Source organism: Sphaerodactylus townsendi, linkage group LG01 (genome assembly GCF_021028975.2).
Source record: "Sphaerodactylus townsendi isolate TG3544 linkage group LG01, MPM_Stown_v2.3, whole genome shotgun sequence".
NCBI lineage: Eukaryota > Metazoa > Chordata > Lepidosauria > Squamata > Sphaerodactylidae > Sphaerodactylus > Sphaerodactylus townsendi.
The window spans coordinates 190924431-190948814 of record NC_059425.1 but is presented as its reverse complement, the minus strand read 5'-3'; the positions used below and the strand labels follow the sequence as shown (position 1 = coordinate 190948814).

The 24384-nt window shown below is 47.6% G+C and overlaps 1 protein-coding gene across 8 annotated transcripts in view; it reads left to right on the top strand.

Annotated features, from left to right (window-relative positions):
• Positions 1 to 24384, top strand: part of LOC125435696 (protein eva-1 homolog C-like) — a 330938-nt gene that overhangs the window by 78774 nt on the left and 227780 nt on the right. For all 8 annotated transcript variants that reach the window (XR_007244905.1, XM_048502064.1, XM_048502025.1 and 5 more), the window contains 2 exons: positions 1799 to 2013; positions 12452 to 12575. Coding sequence is in view for 7 of the 8 variants with exons in the window: in XM_048502064.1 (XP_048358021.1) it covers positions 1799 to 2013; positions 12452 to 12575 (339 nt within the window). In the remaining variant the exon portion in view is untranslated. The remainder of the gene's footprint in view (positions 1 to 1798; positions 2014 to 12451; positions 12576 to 24384) is intronic.

Sequence of the window (24384 nt, the reverse complement as noted above, 5' to 3'; positions counted from 1 at the left end):
TTTTATATTTCAGAGGACGGAATTAAGAACTGAATCATCTGGTAACTAATGTCCCGTTCCTTAGTGCATCACTTGTGCACATGCAGCCAGGGAAAATGGGAGTCTGGCAGCCTAGCATTTCTGTTACACTTTCAAGCTTGTTTCATGTCTGTATATTGGCTGTAACATTTGCAACTCTTCTGTGAAAGGAGGATACAGTGCGCTGAGGACCAAGGTACTTAACTGTTGTTCCTTCCACCAATTACCTCTATCCAGTGGTGGGATTGAAATAATTTAACAACCAGTTCTGTTGGTGGGATTCAAATAATTTAACAACTAATTGTATACAAGCACCATTTTAACAACTGGTTCTGCCAAAGTGGTGTGAACCTGCTGAATCCCACCACTGGGTCCTGTTGTGCACTTCTTTTCCATCTGCGATGGCACTCAGATCCCTGACCTGATGGCTGAGGCTAGCCTGATCTTGTCAGATCTCAGATGCTAAGCAGGGTCAACCCTGGTTAGTATTTGGATGGGAGACCTCCAAGAAATACCAAAGTTGTGACATGGGGGCAGGTAACCGCGAACCAGATGGTCAAAGGTCTGGAATCCATGCCCTATGAGGAGAGACTTAGGGAGCTCGGGATGTCTAGTTTGGTGAAGAGAAGGGCAAGAGATGACATGATAGCCATGTTTAGATATTTGAAAGGATGCCATGTTGGTGAGGAAGCAGGCTTGTTTTCTGCTGCTCCAGAGACTAGGACCAGGAGTGATGGGTTCAAGATGAAGGAAAAGAGATTCCACCTAAACATCAGGGAAAACTTCCTGACTGCCAGGGCTGTTTGACAATGGAATGCACTACCTCCGAGTGTGGTGGAGTCTCCTTCTTTGGAGGTTTTTAAAGAGAGGCTGGACAGCCAGGAGTGCTTTGATTGTGTGTTCCTGCATTGCAGGGGGTTGGACTTGATGGCCCTTCTTGGGATCTCTTCCAACTCTATGATTCTATGAATATCTCTTACCTTGAAACTCCTACAGGGTTGCCATAAGTTAGTTGTGACCCTATGTTGCTTCCAAGATCAGGCAAGATTGAGCTAGTTTGGGCCATCCAGGACAGGGCAACTCAGGTTCGAATCTCTACTCTGACATGGAAACTTGTTGAGTGAGGACAGTCAAGTCAAGTCAAGTCAAGTAGTATCTATTGTTTGAGCCATTGGCTATAACATCCAAAAATTCATACAGTTAAAACATTCAGATTAAAATAAAAAACTTATCCTTAGGTTAAAATATAAATTATTTATATTCACTATATCCGAATTAAAATGCCCGTCAAATACTTTCCATGTTGGGTGTTTTTACAGCTTCTTCATACTAAACGAAGTTGACCACAAGCTCATTGACTCACCAGTTCAAACAGTGCTTTAAATACTCTGCTCGCATTTTCCCGGCCGCCAGGGCAAAAAGAACCATCTTGTAAGAAACATAGGAATTAATATCAGATAGTAAAAAAAATCAATTTCTCATCATCCGGCAATAAAGCTGTCCTGGGTAGTATTGGCTCCAAGAATCTTTTTCTTATTGCTGAGTATAAAGAACAGGACAGTATGTGATGGGAAAGATCCTCAGGCTCATGTTTTCGTGAGGCCAGTCAGCCTAACCTACTTCACAGGATTGCTGTGCACTTAAAGTGGAGGAGAGGAGAATGATGCAACCCATTCCGATCCCCCGCCAGAGAGAAAGGCAGGGTATGAATGAAGTAAATCGATCAAGTGGGTTAACCTATTTGCTTTTGTTGCACTAACAATTGCTCTCTTGTTGGCAGGTTATATAGCGAGTATTTTAAAGAATTACACGGACCACGCCTGTGACGGGGACTATGTCTTGCTGAGATGCCCACACAGAACCACCATCAGTATCCAGGCATCTTTTTATGGCCGGCTGGTGCCGAGCCATCAAATGTGTCCTTCCCGCTACCCACAGTCCTCTGCCACTCTGGTCAAGGAGGATGTTTCCTGTTCTGCCAGTACTTCCCTTCAGGTATTGTGACTTTAAGACATTGTTTAGTTCTGCATTTCATCAAATTCAAGACCCTGCAAACCTAGAACTTCAAAATTGACCTACCCTGTTCTGGCGATCTCACAGGTTTACACCATTCTGTTCAGGTGTGATTAGTGGTGTACCAAACCTACATGGTGCCGGGAGCATGACTGGCTCCCTGCCCCCCCGCGCCCCACTTATGGGAGCCAGCAGGGAGGCCGGGGGAGGGCAGTGCTCAGGGGGCAGTGCTTGGATGGGTGCTTTGGCGGCAGGCTGGCTCCTGGGCTAGCCTGCTGCCAATCCCCACCCCTGGCATCCCTGGGGACGGCAGGAGCTGGCCTGCAGGGAGGCTGGGGGTGCTGCTTGGCAGCAGTAGGCTGGCTCCTGCCCTCCCTAGCCTCCGTGGGAGGAGGGAGGAGCTGGCCTACGGCCGTGGCGAACTACTCAGCCAGTGATCAGCGCCCTGGCATGGGGGGAGCTTCCGGCTGCCGGTGGGGTTGCTGTGCTATGGGAGAGGCCCGGCATGGGGGCCCCAACTGGTGCCCCCCCACATGACAAACCCTGGTGCCCCCCCACATGACAAAATGGTGTGCGCTCAGGGTCATGAGATACCCCATGTCCATATTAGCAGTGTGCCACTGGGTGTGATTGAAGGATTGTTTTCTCTGGTGTCTGACATATTGCCCTAGCTTGCATTTCAGTGTCGTAAGTCTCGCGACGAAGTGGCGCGACCAACTTATAGGATGTTTATGAAGGCCTATGAGTTGGCGATGAGGAGGGTGAAGACATTTTTCGTCCTCCCTCACGTCTGCTAGCTCATGCCCGCCGCAACTATTTCGGATTGTTCGGTCCCTCACCTCATTAGTAGAGGGGTCCACAAATTCTCCATTGGCCATTGGCTGCAAGGTATTTCAGAGCTTTTTTGTAGATAAAGTCGTGTCACTTCACCGGGACCTTCCGGCCACACTTGATACAGTAAGGGAACTCGAGGCTCCTTCGCTGTCTTCGGGTCCAAGTTTGGACCAGTTTTCCCTGCTCTGCGAGTCCGATGTTGACAGGGTCTTGGCTGCTGTTAGACCTACTACTTGTCCTCTGGATCCGTGCCCCTCCTGGATGATAGAAGCTTGCTGGGAGGAGTTACGACCCCACCTATTGAACATAGTCAACTGGTCCCTTGAGCAAGGAGTGTTTCTGGGTGGGTTGAAGGAGGCAGTGGTCCGGCCACTCTTGAAAAGACCATCTTTAGATCCCGGTGATCTGGCCAATTACCGTCCCGTTTCGAACCTGTCGTTCCTGGGGAAGGTAATTGAGAGAGTGGTGTTGGAGCAGCTTCAGGGCTTCCTGGAGGACACATCGGTGCTTGATCCCTTCCAGTCCGGCTTCCGTGCTGAGCAGGGGACGGAGACCGTCCTCGTTGCTGTCACACACTCCGCATGCAGCTAGACTGAGGCAGATGGGCGCTGCTGGTGTTACTGGATCTCACAGCAGCGTTTGATATGGTCGATCACAACCTTTTGATCCTCCGCCTGGCTGCCTCTGGGATGCAGGGCATTGTCCTTCAGTGGATTGCCTCGTTTCTCCAGGGTTGGGGTCAGCAGGTATGGTGCGGGGATGAGGCCTCCCATAGGGCCCCACTTAGTTGTGGGGTTCCTCAGGGGGCCTTGCTCTCCCTGCTCTTATTTAACATCTACATGCGACCCCTTGCTCAGCTGGTGCGGAGTTTTGGGCTGGTCTGTCACCAATATGCAGATGACACCCAGCTCATTCTGTTGATGGAGGTGGGGGGGGCTCTGCCCCTGCAGCTCTGCAGCACTGTTTGGAGTTGGTCGCTGGCTGGTTGAGGCAGAGTAGGTTAAAACTTAATCCAACGAAGACGGAGGTCCTTTGGCTGGGCCGGGGGGAGAGACCGGGGGATTTTCAGCTGCCGGTACTGGAAGGGGTCACATTGGCCCCGACGTCCCTGGCTCACAGCGTGGGGGTCCACCTGGACTCTTCATTATCAATGGAGGCCCAGGTGGCCCATGTTACCCAGATTGCGTTTTTTCACCTTTGCCAGGCTCGGCAGCTGGCTCCCTATCTCTCCCAGTCCGACCTCAGCCACTCACGATCCATGCGACCATCACTACCGAGGTTGGATTGCATAACTTCAGCTCATTACGTGGGCCTTCCCTTGCGATTGATCCGGATGTTGAAGCTGGTCCAGAATGCGGCAGCTTGGGTTCTGACAGGTGGTGGTTATTTAGACCATATCACCTCTGTTCTACGCTGCCTGCACTGGCTCCCAGTGGAGTTCCAGATCGTTTTCAAGGTGTTGGTATTGACCTTCAAGGCCTTACGCGGCATGGGGCCCTCATACCTGCGGGACCGCATCACCCGCTATGTCCCACATAGGCCGCTGCGCTCGGCGGAGGCAGAATTACTGGAGACCCCTGGCCCTGCTAAGATACGGCTGGCCTCGACCCGGGCCAGGGCCTTTACAGCTCTGGCCCCTGCCTGGTGGAATGCTCTACCTCCAGCTGTCCGGGCCCTGCGAGACCTTGGTGAGTTCCATAGGGCCTGTATTCCACCGGGCTTTCGGGGGGGCTGGCTGTGGCTCTACCGCCCCCCACTGAGGCTGCCTGTCTTCCACCTTGGCTTCCACCTTGGCTGGGCCTGATTCCATCTCGGGCCCTGCCTTTCCCCCCTCCCTCTCTGGCCTTTAGTTCGGGCGCCTGTTTTTAACAACTTTTGTTGTTTTAATTTCTATTCTTTCAAAGTAACTGCTGCTATTAGATTTTAATGGGGTTAAGCTATATTTTTGTATTTATTTGCTGTCATTGTGAACAGCCATATTGTGAGCCGCCTCGAGCCCTTCGGGGGTGAGGCGGCCTATAAATCGAACAAATAAATAAATAAGTCAGTGATAGGCAATAATATCCATTGTTATCAGAAAAGAGGTATAAATCCATCCCTCACATGGGAGAGCTGGTCACAGACCTTCCAACATCTCAGCAGCTGTCACGCTCCATGTCCACGTAGGGCTGCCAGGCCCCTCCTGGGCCCCAGTGGGGATTAGGGTGGGGTAGAGTCTCTAGATCCAGGTTCAGAAACTGGTGGAGATTTGGGGGTGGAAGTTGGGGAGGACAGAGGACCTCAGTGGGGAATACTGCCACACAGCCCACCCTCCAAAGCGTTTGTTTTCTTCATGGAAACTGATCCCTGAAATCTGGAGATAAGCTGTAATGCCAGGCCATCCCACGGTCCCCCCTGGGGGCTGGCATCCCTACAGGTCCAACTAAGCCCAGATCCTTCACCTCGTGGGAATGCACAGCTCATTAAGTTTGCTCAATGCAGCTTTAATTGTTATTTCCATTTTGTAGTAAACGTGGTTGTTTGGTGGTGGCCTTCATTCAAAGATTTTCTATTGTTTTTTTAAAAAGAAAATAGCCACATCTTTCATTGCTGAACTGGAATGCTTTGGGGTCTTTTGATCTATTAGGTGGTTTTCTTGTTTTCTTTTCAAAGCATACTTATGGGATTTCTTCTGTTGCTTTTCAACAGAGTTTGGAAATAAGTTTTAAAGTTACGTTGCGTAATCTGAGTGGCTGGGACTGTTCATATCTCTCTCTTTTTTTGCTATACTGTTCCCCAAGGAGCAAATGACAGCTTCTTTTTTAATCAGGAGAAAACGAAGTCGTAAAATCCAAATGCTCGAGTGGGAGTATTGATATACATTCATATCAGTTTGCTTTGGGTTAAAATTTCTCCTGCTCCTGTAACACTGCAATGAGTGAGTGACGTTTGCGGCTAAAGGAAAAAGGCTGCTCTTGAGGACAACGCACAGACTGACGGATACCAACTAATTCACGATTCGGGTCTCATACTTGGGGGTCAGTTACAGGTTCTCAGCAACCACCGGTTGTTTGCAGGTAGTGAAAATGGATGCCTCCTCCTGGGAACATGGTTCTAAAGCACAATCTCAGTGACCGGGAGCTAATGAGAGGCTTCCAAAAACCATAGAGGAGAGTAATGAAGAGGAGAGCATTTTAATTGTATTGCTGTCTCAGTCTCCATGGTGGGAGGAAAAGAAAGGGGGGGGGATAATCAGTTCACAGGGAGAGCTAAGACAGAAAATGGACAACAGGCCGTGTTGTATGGAATTCCAGGCACTGGGGGAAAATGCTTAGCTAGATGAGAATATTTTTTCAATTCTCTCTCCCCCCGCCCCTCCACTGCCAACTGAGGGACAATGTTGACTGTCCAATCTAATCATGACAAGAATAGGAGGAAGTAATTTGGATTTGCATGAAATTCTCTTGCCTTGGACACCTTCCAGAATGATGCCGTTAATTGATAACTTAAATAACATTTCTGAGGAGAGTTGCATTCTAATTGAAAATGTTTATTATGCTTAATCATTTAGAAATTTATCCTGTTTTCCCCACAGCTTGTTCAAAGAGATTTGTGGTAAATGTTCAAGTCCAATTACCTAAAATACCAACAGTTAAAGCTTAATAAAAAATTCAACAAAAATGCCCAAGGTGCTGGTGTCTGAAGCATCATTATACAAAACAGGTCTTAATATTTGCTTTTTTTTTTAAGGGCCTTCAGTTGATTCCCAGTTTACGTAGAAAAAACAAATTCCAGCTCACCAAAGCGCCTATTATTGGGACCTTGCGGTTGATTGGAGCTTGATTAAATAGTTGAGTTTTACATGAAAGTCCATGCAAGAAATGGGGTTGTTAGCACCAGGTTGGGAAATATCTGGAGATTTGGGGAGTGAGTCTGTGGGTGCTGGGACTGGGAAGGAGGGTTCTCAATTTCCTGGCATTGGTGGGCAATTGGCCAGCCTGCCCAGCAACCTTTAGGTGGTCAGTAGGTGGAAGCAAGTCAGCTGAAACCCATGCACCTGGTTCAAATAAGTCACTTTTGGATTTACTCCAAAGTGCTGGCATCACACCAGAGACATTCTGACATTCTCCTGCAAAACTCTATGGAAACGGGAGAGTTTTTGGAAGAGAGTGCAAGAACGCGATGCTGGTGCCTCCAGTGTGGTGCAGTGGTTAAGGGTAGGTGCACTCTAATCTGGAGAGCCAGGTTTGATTCCCCGCTCTGCCGCCTGAACTGTCGAGGCTTATCTGGGGAATTCAGATTAGCTTGTGCACTCCAACACACGCCAGCTGGGTGACCTTGGGCTAGTCACAGTTCTTTGGAGCTCTCTCAGCCCCACCTGACTCACAGGGTGTTTGTTGTGGGGGGGGGAAGGGAAGTCCCTTTCAGTCTCATTGCAGGAGAGAAAGGGGGATATAAATCCTCCTCCTCCTCCTCCTCCTCCTCCTCCTCCTCCTCCTCCTCCTCCTCCTCTTCCTCCTCCTCCTCTTCCTCTTCCTCCTCCTCTTCTTCTTCTTCTTCTTCTTCTTCTTCTTCTTCTTCTTCTTCTTCTTCTTCTTCTTCTTCTTCTTCTTCTTCTTCTTCTTCTTCTTCTTCTTCTTCTTCTTCTTCTTCTTCTTCACCCTGAAGTGGCACTGTGACACGGAGTGTTTAGATTGCCACTCCCAGCCCTGTCACCATGGAGCCCCCTGCTGACGAGGGACCTGAGAGAGATGCGATGCCACAGAGTCCATCCTCCTCTAAACAGCAATTTTCTTCAGGGGGACTGATCTCTATTTTCTGGAGATTAGCCATGATTTTGGGAGATTGCCAGATCCCACCTGGAGGTTGGCATCCCTATCACGAAGCAAGGTTTGAACACCATGGATGTGCATGCAAGCACCATGCGTTTGTGCCAGATTGGAGTTTAATTGCAGATTGTCGTAATAATTAAATACAGCCGTTTGGTTCTCTGCAAGAAAAATAGAAGGTCACTTTTGAGGAATTTTGTGTGTGTCATAACTAGTACACTTCATATTTTCAGCCTTCATCACCGTCTCTTCCTCTCGTTAAAAATGTTAAGACAGACAGACAAAAGAAGACCTGATTCCCAGTTCTGTGATTTTTTAGTGACTTATTTTCTTAATGACACATTTTGCCAATTACAAACTAGAGCAGGTTTTACAACGATCTTGCTGGCAAGAAAATCAGCTCTGCCTGCCGTCAGCAGTATCAGTTTATAAGCCACAAAGGACTATAGGCTTGGATGATGGGAACAAATGGGGAGCGGGGCCGGAGCAAGGGGGAACTGCGCCCCTGCCACACCCCGGAACACCCCTCCACATCTCCTCCATGCCCCAGCATGGGGTGTAGTGCCAATGAGGTGGGGGCCCCATTGACACTATGCCACTGAGGGGGAGTCGTGTTTTTCCCCTACCCAGTGATTCTGTTTTCTCTAAATACATTTCCTTGAATGCAAGAGAAAAACAGAAACAAAAGGAAGTGAAGGCAATTTGAATTGAGCTCATTCAACCTTAATTAGAAACTGATGAAGTGACTTGCAGGAGTGGGTAGGGGGCCATAAACTGTGCTGCACTAGCATCCCGTCAAAACACCATAGTTAAGCCACAGAGTTTTGGCTGAACGCCTAGAGCCTAGATGATTTCACTTCCAGTGCAACCATTGTATTTCCAGTGATGTCCTACATTGCCAGCGTGGCCCCCTGGGCCCCCTGGTCAGGAAAAACGTTAGGAACAAAATCCACCACGGCCACACAGCCCGGAAAACCCACCAGAACCAGCTGAATCCGGCTGTGAAAGCCTTCGACAATATTATAGGTAAAGATTTGCCATTTTCTTTTTTCCCCTTGAAATTTAAATTGGAAAGAGAGAAGTTTAAACTACTCTTTTAGATTAAAGATTTTGAATCTCTCCCTCTGTTAGTTTTCTTTCAAGTGGAATAGATAAAGTAGTTATAGGAATCTGAAGGGGAAGTAGAAAGTAGGGAGGGAGGGAAATATGGGAAGGAGGGAGGCAATATAGGATGTTTTAGCTGGGGAGAGATAGACAATTCGATATGTTTGTAATGTGTTAACAATTGTAAACAGTTTTTGGTTTCTCTCCTTACTTATGTTATTATTTAAAATCAATCAATATAATTATATTAAAAAGAAATAATAAAATACCTTTCGGTATATTGCTTTTTAAATATTTTAAACAGTCATTATTTGAATCCTTAGAAGTGGCCGAAGGGCTACACACCTGGTAGCGTGCCTTCCGTCGATCACCACAGCTACCCAGGAATGCCCCACTTACGGAATGCCACGGCCATGCCCTCATAAATTGCTTGCCCAGCCCCATTGGCGCTGCGCCACTGGATCCAGCAGTGTCCAAGTGAAAACCTCAAGGAACCTGGCCCAGTTCTGTCTGCACAGGACTTTGTTCAAAATCTACAGCTTCCCTCAATGAGGTGAAGTTTGCTGGGACAAGTTTCTGCCCAAAGGGGCTTTAGCATAATAACTTTATTACAGCACGAATTAGTATCCGACATTTCTTATGTTTGTGTTTGTGCAAGTGGAAATTTTGCACTGGATCCCAGAGGCATATCGGGGGTAAATGGTGCCTGGAGATAAATTGTCTCCAGGATGTCCCCCAGGCTCTGCCCCCCCCCAGCTCCACCCCTGATGCCCCCAGGCTCCGCCCCCACTGCTGGTGCCCTCAGCCCTTCTTATGTCACCATGGACATGGGCAAGGTCTAGGGTGCCCAACTCCCACCTTCAGACTCCCTCTGCAGCTGGGCTCCAAGCCAGCAGCCTGCAGTCTCTTCTGACCTCCCCTCCGGGCAGGCCAGAAGAGACTGCAGTCCTGCCTCAGAGACCTGCTTTTATAAGCACTGAGGCTGGGGGGGGGGGTGGGGCTTGGGGAGCAGGAAGGAGTGGGACTTCCTGTTCACCACAGATAGGGCAGCCCTTGATATAGGCCTCAGTGTCCTTACGCATGGTCTTCCACCAAAATTGTCTGCGAAGCAAATGCAAAGTTTTCACAAAGCCAAAGTGTCCAGCCGACTTGGAATCATGCCCCTGGTGGAGGAGTTGAAAATGGGGCGGAACATACATCAGCGAGCCACGACACCAAACACCGTCATGTAATACTAATCCATCGCCTCTCTCTGCAAGAGGCACCGGGGATTTTCCCACCTCCAAGAAGGCAAAGAGTAGGTGTCCAGCAGGTGATACAGAAGGTGGGGGCTCCGCCTTCGCCTGCGACCGGGTAACAGCCAAACCCAAGTGGGTGGGGGAGAGAATAGTGCGGGAAAGCAAAGAATCCACCTTACACTCCTCCCCCTCTGGCAAGTGGGACAGGGTGTCTGCCAAACGGTTGGTTTTGCCCGGGAAAAAAATGCACAGTAAAACGAAAGCACGCAAAAAAGTCCGCCCAACGGATTTGTTGAGCAGAAAGCCGGCCTGGAGAGCAGAGAGCAGCCAGATTTTTATGATCAGTCCAGACCTCGAAGGGGTGCTCCACTCCCTCTAAGAAATGCCTCCACATCGTAAGAGCGACCTTGATAGCACAGGTTTCTTTGTCACCAGCAGTCCAATTAAGTTCAGCACCTGAAAACTTGCAGGAGAGATACGCCCAGGGGTGGAGGCGACCATCCGAACCCTGTTGAAGTAGGGCAGCCCCCAAAGCCTTGTCCAAAGCATCAACATGTACCACAAACGGCAAGAAAGGGTCAGGGTGGGCGAGAACAGGTTCAGAAGTGAAGGCAGCTTTCAGGGAATCAAAAGCAGACTGGCAAGCAGAGCTCCAAACCAAAGGATCACCCAGACGGGAAGCTGAAGGACCTTTCTCCTTGGTACGCAAAAGATCAGTCAAAGGGAGAGCCAAGGAGGAAAAGTGAGGAATAAAGTCACGGTAAAAATTGGCAAAGCCCAGGAAGGACTGGAGTTGCTTACGAGTACAAGGAGGGGGCCACGCCTGCACATCAGCAACCTTAGCGGGGTCCATTTCCAAACCAGCGGTAGAAATGCGGTAGCCCAAAAAATCTAGCTGAGGCTTGTGAAATTTGCACTTAGAGAGTTTCACAAACAGGGAATTTGCCAGTAACCGGGACAGCACTTCGTGGACCAAAGCAATATGAGATTCTTCGTCACGGGAGTAAATTAGAACATCATCCAAATACACAACAACTCCTTTGAACAAATCATCCAAAATCCCATTGATCAGACTCTGAAACATAGCGGGGGCTCCGGAGAGCCCCAAAGGCATGATTAAGTATTCATACTGTCCATAGCGGGTATTAAAAGCAGTTAAATATTCATGGCCCTCAGCCATACGCACCCGGTAATAGGCTTCACGTAAGTCCAACTTAGTAAAAATACGTTCCAAGCCAAGATTCGCAAGTAAATCCTTGATCAGGGGTAACGGGTATTTGTTAGAGGCCGAAACAGCATTCAAACAAATGGCATTATGTTTACAATACTGTCTGAATGTATTTCTTTGCTCACCACAGCAACCTGTGAGGCAGACTAGGTTAAGTTTACATGTATGAGGCTGGTCCAAATAAACCGTTTTTGCATTTCACAAGCAGGAAGCCACAATCTCAATAGTGACAGTAATCATACTGTATGTGACACCCATAAACCATTAGAAGTATTTCAGGTGGTACGGAAGCAGCAGTGTGCAATCCTGGAATCCTTCACAAATATGTGCAGCTATTTAAGAAGAGCTCTAGTTTTAGCAGGAGGGTGGGTAGGAGGACAGCAGCCCAAAGATCAGTGTGTGAATGTGTAGAATCATATTCATATGAATCATATTCGGCCTATAAATGCTTCCATCATCCCATATTTTGTACATATACCCAGTGGTGGGATCCAAAAATGTTAATAACAGGTTCCGATGGTGGCGGGATGGTGGGTGGCGCCGCCGCACACACGCACCTCCAGTCCCTATTGGGCAGGGAGGTTGCTTTAGTAACCCTTTCTCGGCACACAGAAAAAATTAGTAACCACTTCTAGAGAAGTGGTGAGAACTGGTTGGATCCCACCTCTGCATATACCCACACACAACCCCTCACCTGTGTGGTCCAGGCTAGCTGGATCTTGTTAGATCTTGGAAGCTATACAGGGTCAGTTTTTCCTGTGGTGTTCCTTCCTTCTTTGTGTAAGTTTTCTCCAGCTGTGTTGGCAGCATAGGACACCTGGACTCATGAAGCGGCCATCTACTGAACCATAAGAACATAAGAACAAGCCAGCTGGATCAGACCAGAGTCCATCTAGTTCAGCTCTCTGCTACTCGCAGTGGCCCACCAGGTGCCTTTGGGAGCTCACCTGCAGGATGTGAACCAGATCACTGGTCTGTCCTGGCCATGGCTCTTCTGTCACATCAATGCCTGAGCCTTTTTTCTGGAGATTATTGACCCTGGGACCTTCCGCATGCCGATCAAATGCTCCCCCTCTGAGCCACAGCCCCTCCCAAAGGGGACACTGCTGTTTTCTTGCCTATTTAAAATATTCAATTGACTTGCTTCTGTCATTGTTAAATGGTTTCTTTTTCGTGTTTTCTGTTTTTGTGGTGTCTCTGTTGTGTAGAAGATACTGGAAGAGTGTCAGGACAAAAGGAGTTGCCAATTTCTTGTCAACAATCGACTGTTTGGTGTCGATCCGTGCCCTGGAACCAGCAAGTACCTCCTTGTGTGGTATAAATGCAGGCCAAGTAAGTCACTGAGAGTGTGTTTTCATGTGCGTGGAGATCTCACGACTTGACAGTATTGTTTTGTAGAGATAACTGACACCTTCTAATCTGTCCTGGTTTCTCATGATAGCTCCTTGCTTTTTATCATGGCCTGTTCGAGACTGTAATATCTCTTCAAAATGCCAGTAAGAACTTTTCTCAGCTCTGTTATGAAATACCAACTGAAAATCTGAAGGGTGCCACTATTGGGGGGGGGGGGGGGATAGTGTGGGAATAATAACAAATGAACGAAATGACCACTACTAATGTAATCTGAACAAACCTCCATGGTTTTGGAATCTGGTTTTTTGTAAGCTGCAGTTTGGTCAAATCCTGATTAGACAAGCCATGATTTGGGATGTCACCCTACACATCTCAGCCATAGAGGCGGTGTAGAATTAAAAGACAATAAAACTAGTCCAACAGTGACCAGTTACACACAGCGTGTTTCATGCATGGTGGGGGCAAATGTCCGTCACAGCAAGATTTCTTGTCCAGCCATGTGTCCTTGAACCCAATTTTCACTTTTCATTCTGTCTGTGGCAAGCGAGAACCACTTCTAGCATAGTTTTAATGTTTGTTTCTTCACCAGAGCAGGGAGACTTGCCAGTGGGCACAGCTTTGCCCCGGACATCTTCTCAGTGCCCATGGCCAGCCTTCCCACTTCCTCGCACCACTTTGCATTCCTTCCCCGTCACTCTCTTTCATGCTGTCGGATCCTTCCTGCTCCCTAAGTGCACTGATCAAGAGATCAAGAGGCGGGGGAGGGGAGGGGAGGGAGAACCCCCCCCTCTTTAACGTCTGTGATCAGTCTCCCCTCCACCAGCACAGCCTCAGTTGCCAGGTGCCCTGGAGCCCCCCCCCCCTAATGCTGTTAGAGAGCATGCGTGTGAGGAGGGGAAGGGAGTGGGGGAGAGAATATCAGCTGTGTGTCTTTAAGGCTGTTGATGGGCGGAGTTAAGAGAACCAGAGGCCCCTTTGAGGCTTGCAAGCAGGTGCAAGGCACTGGGCTGCCTCCTTGCGTGGAAACAGAGAAATGTGAGGAGAACCCACTACAAGCCCACTGCGCAGCGAGTAGGTTCAAAGTAAGTGTTCCATGTGTAATGGGTCAGTTCTTGCTGGTGGTTTTGCAAACCACTCCCTTCTCCTCCTTGCCTCTATATTCAGTTTCTGATAGGTTACCAATAAGGCATTTCCCGTTTAAATATAATGAAAGGAAGGCAACAGGACACAAGTGCTTGTTTTGAAGGTTATTATTATTTACATAGTTGAACCTAAATCAGAATTATTCAAATGGAATGGTTAGATTTGAATCCAGGAGCATTTTATAACTCAACAAGAATTTCAGGTGACAAATTTTTGAGAGTCAAAACTGACAAAGGGAGAATTGACTCTTGAAAGCTTATACCCCGAAACTGTTGTTGGTCTGCGTGTTGACACTGGGCTCAGATCTAACTGTTTAAGTGCACCTGTTTCTCAGGTCTGCTGGGATTCCCCCTGTCCATGGCATCTCCCATTCTGAATCACATAAGAACCCCTCTGTGGTTGTGTTCTGTGTTTTGGGAAAGTTCACCCCTGACTTCAGCAGGCATCAGCTGCTCATGTGGGCCAGTGCTTTTTTTGTGTGACCTGCTGTTGTCTAAACTGAACCAAAGCGAATGATGAGAAGAAGAGGAGACGAGTGAGCACGGAACAAAGGTCAAAAAGATGTTTGGTACTTGTAGCACTGAATGTTGAATTCACGGATGATAATGAATTTGGAGAGCTCAAATATGTAGATAGATGATCAAAAGGGGCCCATGAATTTGTAAAGTACTCTGGGGGTGAGTTGGAGATGGGACTGAGGTGCACATCGTGGCCTTCTGAGAGAATCCGAAGGAAGGAAGTTCTGACCTGACACTTCTCACCCTTTGTGTGTCTTCTGAGAGGTATCAGAAGATAAAGCTGCTGTCACCCCATTCTGTTGAATTAAGTGGGTGGCCCCACACATGTATCTTGTGAGACATAAAATGCCCCTGTTCTGTTCTGGGGTTTTAGAGCAACCAGCCCCTGTCCCTCCTCATGTTTTGAGGTCAGGAATAGATATGTGGACCCCCAGAAATGCCAACAGATCCAAAGTGCGGTCTTATTGTTACTTCTCTGATATATGTTCAGCTCCAGCTGAGTGTGTGTGAAGGCTGTTAGTCTTGCACAAGTTGTGGAATCTAGCGCTTAAAGCCACTGCTTTAAGCAGAAGGCAGCTGAAAACAAGCTTAAGGCAGTGGTGGGATTCAGCTGGTTTGCACCACTTCAGCAGAATTGGTTGTTAAAATTGTAAACAACCAGTTGTTAAATTATTTGAATCCCACCACTGGCTTAAGGTGTGTTTACATGTGAATGCATAGCTATATGCAAGTATAGTGCTTGTAGCTGGGAGGTGGAGCAGCGATGTGTTTATGCACAATACTTCACAGTAAGAGTCTTTTTGCTTGTGTAATAAAGTGAAATAGACTTCAGTCTCTACAGTTTCTGCAATATGATACATGGACTGGTTTAGCAAAGGACTGTGATACTAGCATTTGTATAGGCTGTGTTTCTGCAGTTATGTTGTCTCTGCTAAGCAGATTACATTTACCTGGCCCTACCAAACAATGTTAAAAACCTTAAAAATCTTGTGAAAATTATAAATATTTTTCAGTGCAGTGAAGACTACCCAGGGATCAGGTCTCATTTTGGAGCCATTATGTGTAATTACCAAGGAACTGGAGGGAGCACATAATTATAGTTTGTAAAGTACAAAATTGAATTGGCTTAACATTTATAACCTCTCACCTAAAGTTCTGAATCACAGTGGGATTAGAAATAATTTTGGGGTTATCTTTCAGACATGGAGCTGGCAAGTCTGAGCAACCCCCTCCCTCCATTTCCAAGATTATCATTAGCCATGAGCAGACTGAGTTGGGACTGTAGTTATATTTATGCCATCCCAGTTAGAGTCTAATCAGCTCAGTGCCAGAGTGCTACTACACAAAAACCAAAAATTCTTTCCTTTAAAAATTAGTCCAGAACCTTTATGAGAGATATTTATGGTACCAGATTTTTAGACACAAGCTTAGTTCCCCTTAGTTCCCCTTAGTTTGTTGCAGCTTAAAAACCAGTTTGCAACCTTTCCCCCGTGTGTCGAATCTTGCCTAGGAAGACTTCATTTGCCTGGGACGTGGGGCTTTTTGACTTAGGACGCATGGCTGGGTTTTTGTTTTGCTGCTAGGCCACAGCTAACTTCTGGTAACCCTGGTGGGGTTTTCAAAACAAGAGCTGTTTAGAGGTGGTTTGCCATTGCCTGCCTCTGGCCGAATCCCCACTGGGAAATTCAATCTAGATCAAACCAAGTTTGAAAATAAAGTGCACCTTTTCATCGAGGTTTCGCTTCTCCCACCGCAGCATGTTTGAGTGAAGACATCTATAGGCCTATATCTTGGATTTAGAGTAATGCAGCAATCCCCACTATCCAAATTGATCGGCTTGGCAGATCTCTCCTGATTGGCGCAATAGTGCCATGTTAGTGCGGGACCTTTTTTCTCCACGCCAAAAGCGTGCTCTGCGTTATGATATCATCGCCATCAGCACGTCTCCCCCGTAGAAGTTTCTGGATTTGGATTTATTGTTCTCACCATTATCTTTGCGAGAACCGGCCCACCCGCACTGATTGGTTGTAAGGCATTTGTGTCACGCTCCATGGCAGGACATTTGAACCAGGATTAGACCCCTGATCCTCCCCTCCAAACTGGATCGAAGACGTGTTTTTTGAAAAAGTAGTACTTTCAAGCAGGTTCAGCAAAGATGCAGGATAAGGGGGAGAATGAGAGCCGGAACCGGGATGAATCCTTGTTGGTTGAATGAATAATCTACATCAGTAGTAATAAATAAGGAATAGAACGTAGAACACATTTATTTATTTTATTTCTTGCCACCTCCGAGGGGAGACCCAAAGTGTTTTCGTATTTCCCCTCTAATCTGTTTTATCTTCACAGCAACCCTGTGAAAGAGGTTAGGCTGACCACATGTGTCTTGCCCGAGGCCATGCATTGACCTTCGATGGCAGAGCACGGATTTGCACCTGCCTTTCTTAGTTCAACCCTTCAACCACTGTGCAAGCTTAGCCTCCATTGCAAATAGCAAGGGGGGGTCTGGAGGTAAACCTGGGCCAAGCTATTCCAATTCCTTTCATTTTTGGCCCTGGGACTCCCCTGGTCATCCTGAAGCTGGTGGCCAATTTCAAGATTCCCAGTTTTATTTTCCAGTGGGTTATGTCCGCCACAAATGGACAGACAGATGAACATGTGGACCCTCTTCTTCTTATTGATGCAGGATAGCATCCAGCTAAGTGATTTGTTTTGTTATGATACTGGGTTTGGATTAGGGTTATCTGGGGGCCAGATGGAATCTTTGCCTAGGGGCCCATCATGGTGTTCATCAGTTCTGCTCCTCCTGACCACACTGCTGGGATGTTTAATGATGGAAAAGGATGGGGGGGGGGGGCTGAATCCCCTCCTGCAAATGTATGACATGGTGTACCAAAATCTGTTGGGGTGAGATATTAATATTCACAATCATAATTCATATTTAGCAGAGTAATTCAATGAAAGCAAAGTGAGCCAGCACACTGGGAGAGAGATCTTATAAACAGATTCTTTACTGAATAATAGTAAATAAGAAGGGTATACATGGGTAGAGAATATAAACAACTTTTCTAACTAAGCTGCATTTTAGATGCATTGTGACTACAGGCTGACCGGGTGCCTGAGAAGAGCAAAGAGCAATTAACCGTTTATCCAAAGCACCCCCACCATTTTGACTCCATGGTTCAAGGCACATCTTCAGAGAGGCCCAATTGTCAAACAAGCTTTTACTAATTATACAAAGGATATCTACATTCTAGAAAGCACTGATACACTTGAGGCCCTATTTGTCACAAGGCAATTTAACTGATCTGGGTCATTTCCCCACTCACCTTTTGACGTGCGCTACTCACGGCAAGTAACGTGGGGTCCAGCGGCACTCCCCACTACAGCAGCGGCGACAACGAAGCAGCTCCGAATCCGCCACTCTCCCACCCCCTCAGCTCGCGTCATATCTGTTCCTGGATGGAACAGCGCCTTTTGGGAAACCCCGCACAGAGCGCGGGGCAGTGGGGAACCCCGGGGGGGACTCCGGGTTTGAGTTTCCCACCCCTGGCAGTGATGTGTAGTCCTTTGCCCAATAAGGAAGCTTTTTTTTTATTTCTGGGAGCAGAGATCAATGAATATTTGACCCTACGTTGCAATGTAGGGTCATTTACATAGCAATGCTGGGAGCACTCACTGAAAGCCTAGTATTTAGCTTTATTTGCCATGAGCTTCTGTAGCTTAACTAGCTAATGCAGAATTTGTCTGCTTGTTGATGCACTCTGAAGGGTTGCTAGTTCTAGTCCCGCGAGGGATAACTAATTTTTTTTAAAGAAAAAAACTGTCTGTGAAGGAATTGGAGCTGATTTTTGACCAGGACAATTTTTTTCTGTTTAGGCTGAAAGCAGCAGGATTCTCACATCCTTTGCCCTCTGCCGCGCCCGCACGCAGCCCTACGCGCGCTCTCCTGCAGAGTTTCCATCTCCCCCATGGCTTTCTCTTCACACACACACACACACACACACACACACACACACACACACACACACACACACACACACACACACACACACCATCCGCCCACCTCACACACAAAAGCCCCACTGGAAGCCGAGGGGCCGCAGCGCATGGCTCCCTCTCCCTGGCTCAGCGACAGGCAATTTCCTCCGGCAAATTGCCGGGCGCTTTCTCTCCCCCTCCCCAGCCCCCTCTCCCTTTGCCGCCTCCTCCCCTCCCCTTCCCCTTGGATTAATCATTTATTTATTTATTTATTTATTTATTTATTTATTTATTTATTTATTTATTTATTTATTTATTTATTTATTTATTTATGGAACTTTTATACCGCCCCATCCCCGAAGGGCTCTGGGCGGTGTACAACAGGTAAAAACAATAGTATAGATAAATAAAACATTAAAAGCAGCAACAGTTAACCACAATTATCAGAAGAGTAAAAATATAAATGGGCCCAACATCTTAATTTTAAAATTCCCTCCCCACCCCCCACCCCAGGGGAGGCATGGTGGTCTCGCTAGATGACAGTGACCCAATTGTCCGGGTCGGGCGAGGGCCAAACAGGGAAGGGGGCACCACATCAGCGGCCAGTACCTCCAAATAATTATGATTATTATTAATGGGGCTCTCCTTCCTCCCCCTCCCCAAGCCCACCCCAAATCCCTTCCCTCGGTCGTTGGGAGGGTGGGGTGCATGTGTGTGCGAAGGGGGGTGTCTGCTATTTTGGGGAGAGATCAACGAGTAAGTTGACCCTACGTTGCATTGTAGGGTCATTTACATAGCAATGCATGGAGCACCTCACCGAGTTTCCATATTTTAGGCAGTATCCATCATTAACTTTTGTAATTTAACTAGCTAATGCAGCATTTGTCAGCTTGTTGATGCCCTGTGAAGGGCTGCTAGTTCTAGTCCCGCCAGGGACGACTAATTTTTTTTAAAAGAAAAAAACCGTCTATGAAGGAATTGAGGCTGATTTTCACTCATTAGACAATTTTTTTCTGTTTAAGCTGAAAGCAGAAGGGATTCTGAAACAACGCTTAACAGCAATAATGAATCCCACAGCTCATCCCCGCCGCCATCATGAAGCCACAAGCCAACAACCAGGAAGTTCAGCAAATTTTTGCACCGCGAATGGTAAGTTGGCTAATCAAAAGCCAGCCCCAAAAATCAAGGAACTTGGATTGGGCAGCTTTGTGATGACGTGTGCATGTGGGGATGGCTCAGTGTTGATTCCAGGAAGGAGAAATTTTAAAAAATAAAGAAAGGTTCAGCCTCCAAAATGGGACTCCAGCCAATCGTAGCAGAGACCCGCCCTGCCGATCTCTGCAGACAGCGGGGCCGTGGGGAGTGCTGCTTCTAAACCGCAGCAGAAAGGTGAGTTCCCTAATGGACAAACTGCGGGGAACATTAACTCAAGGGCCAAAAACACCGGTTCTTATTTAGCCCCGGTCTGCCTCCACTTAAATTCTGAAGTGGGGAAACGCCCCTGGTTACAGCAAATAAACAAACAGATAAAACAGAAACAAACTAACTAACAAACAACAAGTTAACTCTCTCATGACTGTGGGGGGCTGGCACCCGCCAGCTCCAACAAAATCACGACTAAAAACAATAACTAGAGGAACTGGACCATTGAAATCTGGATGTTTCCAGTGAAGCCTTTTCTGCAGAAACTTTTCTCACCGCCAGTTATATTAGTAACGTTGACATCTGAGAGCTGATAAGAAACTGCTGGTGAGCTCTTCTTGTTCACTTGTGAGAAACCAAACTTCTTTTTTTATTAAATAATATATGTTTATTAACCATTTCAATCATTACAATAAACTCATTAAATTCTATACAATCAAATCAGCATATCATAATGTACAATAGGTAAAGTTAATACTTATATGAACTATACATATGAATATATAAATTATAAATGCATTAGTTTGAACAAATTTGAAACGAAGATCAAAAGGAGTTATCTTGCTATTTAAAAAACAAACAGAAAAAACACCAAGTCATACAATAAGTCCAATGTTCCATAAAATATATACTTTATAAATATTGACAACATTTCACAAACCAATTATATTCCCATATTTATTTAAATATTTTATTAACAACCCCCAAGTTTTGTTAATTTTTTCGGGATTTTTTCTTATTTTCCAAGTCAGTCTGTCAATAGACATCATGGATGTTTTTTTCTTTTCCCATTCTTCCACTTCAGGAATGTCACTTGATTTCATATTTTATTTTTGCAATTGTTACTAAATAGAGGAATAAATTAATATTATTAATTATTACTTTGTTGCTGGACATCCCTAGAAGAATCATTTCACGACGTCTTGCTATTTTTGTGTGAAATATTTTATCTAAAATGTCAATTATCTTATCCCTAAAGGTGGCAGAACAAGACAAATCCCTGGGTCTGGGCAATGTCTAGTTTTGCAGCTGCTTAAATTGGGGCAATCTTATTGCACCTCCATCCTTTAAATCTTTTTTTTAATTGTATGGCAGTTTGCCCAAAAACAAACTGCCAGGCAAGGAAGGCCGGGCCCAGCCCTCAGGCCCAATGGCAAGACTCACCCAGGCGGAGCAGGTTCGGAACAAGGGCAGCCCTTGTAGTCTGGCCCAGCGAGGCCTAAAGGGTGTGGCGGCAGAAAGCAAGCCCAGGTGGAAGAGCAGGGCTCTCTGGGTCCAGGTGTCTGGAGGCAGGATGAGGAACAGAGAAGAAGAGGGCCGAACTTATCTCAAGGTATGGAGGTGGGCAATGAGAAGAAAGGAAAAGGAAACAGGAGGAGACTTCTGGCAGAGAAGGTAGAAGGGGGAGGCAGATTGCAGCTCTTCTCCTGTGTAACATGCTGTGATCCTGAGGTGGGTGAAGCGAGCCACACCTTATGGGGTCTGTGTTGATGAGTAAAGTGACTCGCATGAGGTAACAGTGATTGGCCTTGGGAACTCAAGGCCTCATAGTCTCCAGGTTGTCAAGGGCCAGGTTCAATTAAAAATATAAATCCTATTCATTGAACTACAACAGAAAGCATTTGGGAAAACATTCCCATCACCTCCTAGCTGAGTCCTCTTCACAGTTCTTTGCAGAAGGTCCAGACAGCACTGCAAGTTCGAGCAAAGTCCCCCAAACTCCTTCTCACTCCAGTCTACCTGGAAGTCTACCTGGAAAGAGACTGGGTGGGTTTTGGAGCATGGTGGTTGCCCTGGGAGCAGTTGCCTTTTTCTCCTGGCAAGACAAGGTGGGGCAGCCATGTCTGAGAGTGCTTCAGCCCAGTGGTTGGAGAGCAGCTCTGGCCAATGCTGCTGTTTCCTCTTCCCAGTTACTATTGCTGCTCTGAAGAAGAACTGCTTGATTCTTCCCAGAGCCTATAGTTTTCAAGGGAGATAGTTCAGTTCTTCCTGGTCAGTCCTTTCTAGAGCCAAAGCTTGTAAAACAATCTTTGCTGTACAGAAAAGACTCCCTTCAGTGCTTCTCAATCAATCCCATATTTTTCTTTTAGCCAGCCTAGTCCTGCTTTCTATCACCTTTTCATGTTACTGTGACCATTTCAGAAGCATTCCCCCAAGAGCCTTTGCCAAATATGCAAATCAACACAAGTCCATGCACCATTAGCTACCTGCTAGGTTGTCCTGGTCTATCAAACTATCTGTGGTCTTCTGTCAGGGCCGTGACCCACTCTTAAGTTTCTGTTTCGTGTTAAGTTTCTGTTTCCCCAGTTATGCCTGTTCCCGCCACTGGGAGGGACTGCCCCCAACAACCCCTACATATACTGGAACTGAGGGCAAGAACCCTCAGTTCCAGCACCCTGTATCTTAGGGCAACACAATTCAATAAAGTTTGTTCCTTTGTTTCAAAGTCGACTTTGTCTGTGTGTGTCCAGCCTTACATTGTGCTGGAACTGACTTTTTTTGTTGCAACCTTCTGTGCTCAGACCTCCCTAACATGGCTGGGCATGGAGAGTGCTCCATTCGTGGACTGGAGTGGGAACTCTTCATGGCTGGGACGGTGGAATGGTTGGCGCCTAACAACATTTCTATGAAATCCCAAGAACTGGCACCGTGAAGGCAACCCGACATAGACAAGCAGCGGCCTACACAGCCCTTACAACCACGGTCCACGGAGCTTCAACACTTAACGGACCAGCTAATGCCATTGATCTATCTAATTCTGCAAACCCAGGTGGCAGCACTAATGGTCGACCGTGACCAAGAGGGGCCCCTACGATCCGAAAGCACGATGGCGGACTATGTCACAGACAACCTGACCGTGGCCTCTGACTCCCCCACCCAACATGCAACCATCCCGACGCCAAGTTTCCATCTTAACCGGCCACCGACGACTTCACGCACTGGAGCTTTCGGCACTTTTTTTAGCGGACCCAGGCGACTACTACTTTTCTCATAAAGGCGGTCTTCTACATGGAGAGGTTCATAATGGTTTCCGATCGACTGGGAACGAGTATTCAAACTGGGGACCCAACTGAGAGGTGAGGCTGTAACTGCTGGTAAAGTTCAACGCAGTGGAACTCTGGCACGATCTAGGAGCAGTTTCTCCTGGCCTTGCTGGAATTGCCTAGGACCCGCTGACTTAGTGGCGAGCATGGGCCTCACTACAACGACTAAGACAAGGGACGCGTTCCGTCAGCAGCTTCGCAGTGGAGTTTCGCAGACTCACCAGCCGCCTCCGAGGGTGGCCAGAACTAGTCCTGGTTCAACTTTTCAAGGACGCCCTCCACCTGAAGATTCTGCAGGGGAGCCTAATCAACGGAGATCCAGGAACACTGATGGAATTGATCCGGAGAGCGGGGGAGGCTGAATTGAGAATCCATCAGGTAGAACGCCTGTGGAGCATCGATGGAACCGCGGAAATTAACGCTTCCGAACCCCGGCCACCCATCTGCAGCTCCACCGACGGTGAGGAGCCTCGCCAGGGATCTCTGACAACAGCCGCATGCACCATCGCCGCCTGGGCCTCTGCCTCGACTGTGGGGGAGTGCCACTTCGCCACGTCATGCCCAGAGCGCCACACTCAACCTACACCAGGGGGCAACCACAGCCAGCCCCGCTCAAAAATCCCAACGCCGGCCCAGAAACTCGCAGTGTACCCACACTCTGTGATGGCGTCGGTCACCACTGCCCAAGCCACCTCTGAGGCGCACTGTTTAATTTGGAGAGCCTAACCATCCGGACTACTAACCAGCTGGAAACAAGAACGACCGCGGAGGGAGTCTGATGCCCAGGTCACACCAGTAGGCGAATCCATCTCGGGTGAGTGCCTCCCCACCGCTGGCTAATAGCGGTCTCGTTGGACTATCAGTCCCGAAATCCCCGAGTACTACCCGCTCAGATGCCCTCATTAACTCTGGGTGCTCACGCTGCTTAATCCACCTCGACCTGGTAGAAGCGCTGGACCTCCGGTTGGTTGAACTAAAGAACCCCATTCGCTTCGAAAGCAAATGGATGGATCTTTGTTGGGGAATTCTCGCCATTACCAAATCAGAGCCAGCATTGTCTCCCTTTATGGGCTCATCGGAACACCGGCCAATTGGTGGCCAAACAAGTTTCCCCTTGTACTGCAGTTCTTACTGGCATGCCACAACCCAGTTATCAAGTGGGTCGGAACACTAAGTACTGAAATTTCGCTGTGGGTGGGTGGTCGACCAGCTCGCAGCGCAGCTCTGCATCGGGTAATCCACGCACTTCTGTTCGGCGTTCTCCCTACCGGACTTGGCTAAGGCTTGACGAGGGAATGCTACAAACTCCTCGGCCTGGAGCACCGATCAGTTCCATAGAACTGGATCCCGGTGCAACTTCCAAAGGAGATTAATGCACATTCCAGGAACTTGATGCTTTGCGGGAGTTCCTAGAGAAGAACCTGGCCAGGGTTTCATCAGGGCTAATGACTTCACACATGGGAGCCCCGGTTTTGTTCTGGAAAAAGAAGGATGGGACCCTATGCCTTTGCACGGACTACCGGGGCCTCAACGCCATGTCGAGATCTAACAAATACCCCCTCCCGCTAATCAAGGACCTTTGGGGACATTTGGCAAGTGTATGATCTTCACTAAAATTGGATCTGCAGGCGCATTCGTTCTCAGATCGCTGAGGGCCAATTTAACACCTCACCGCCTTCAACA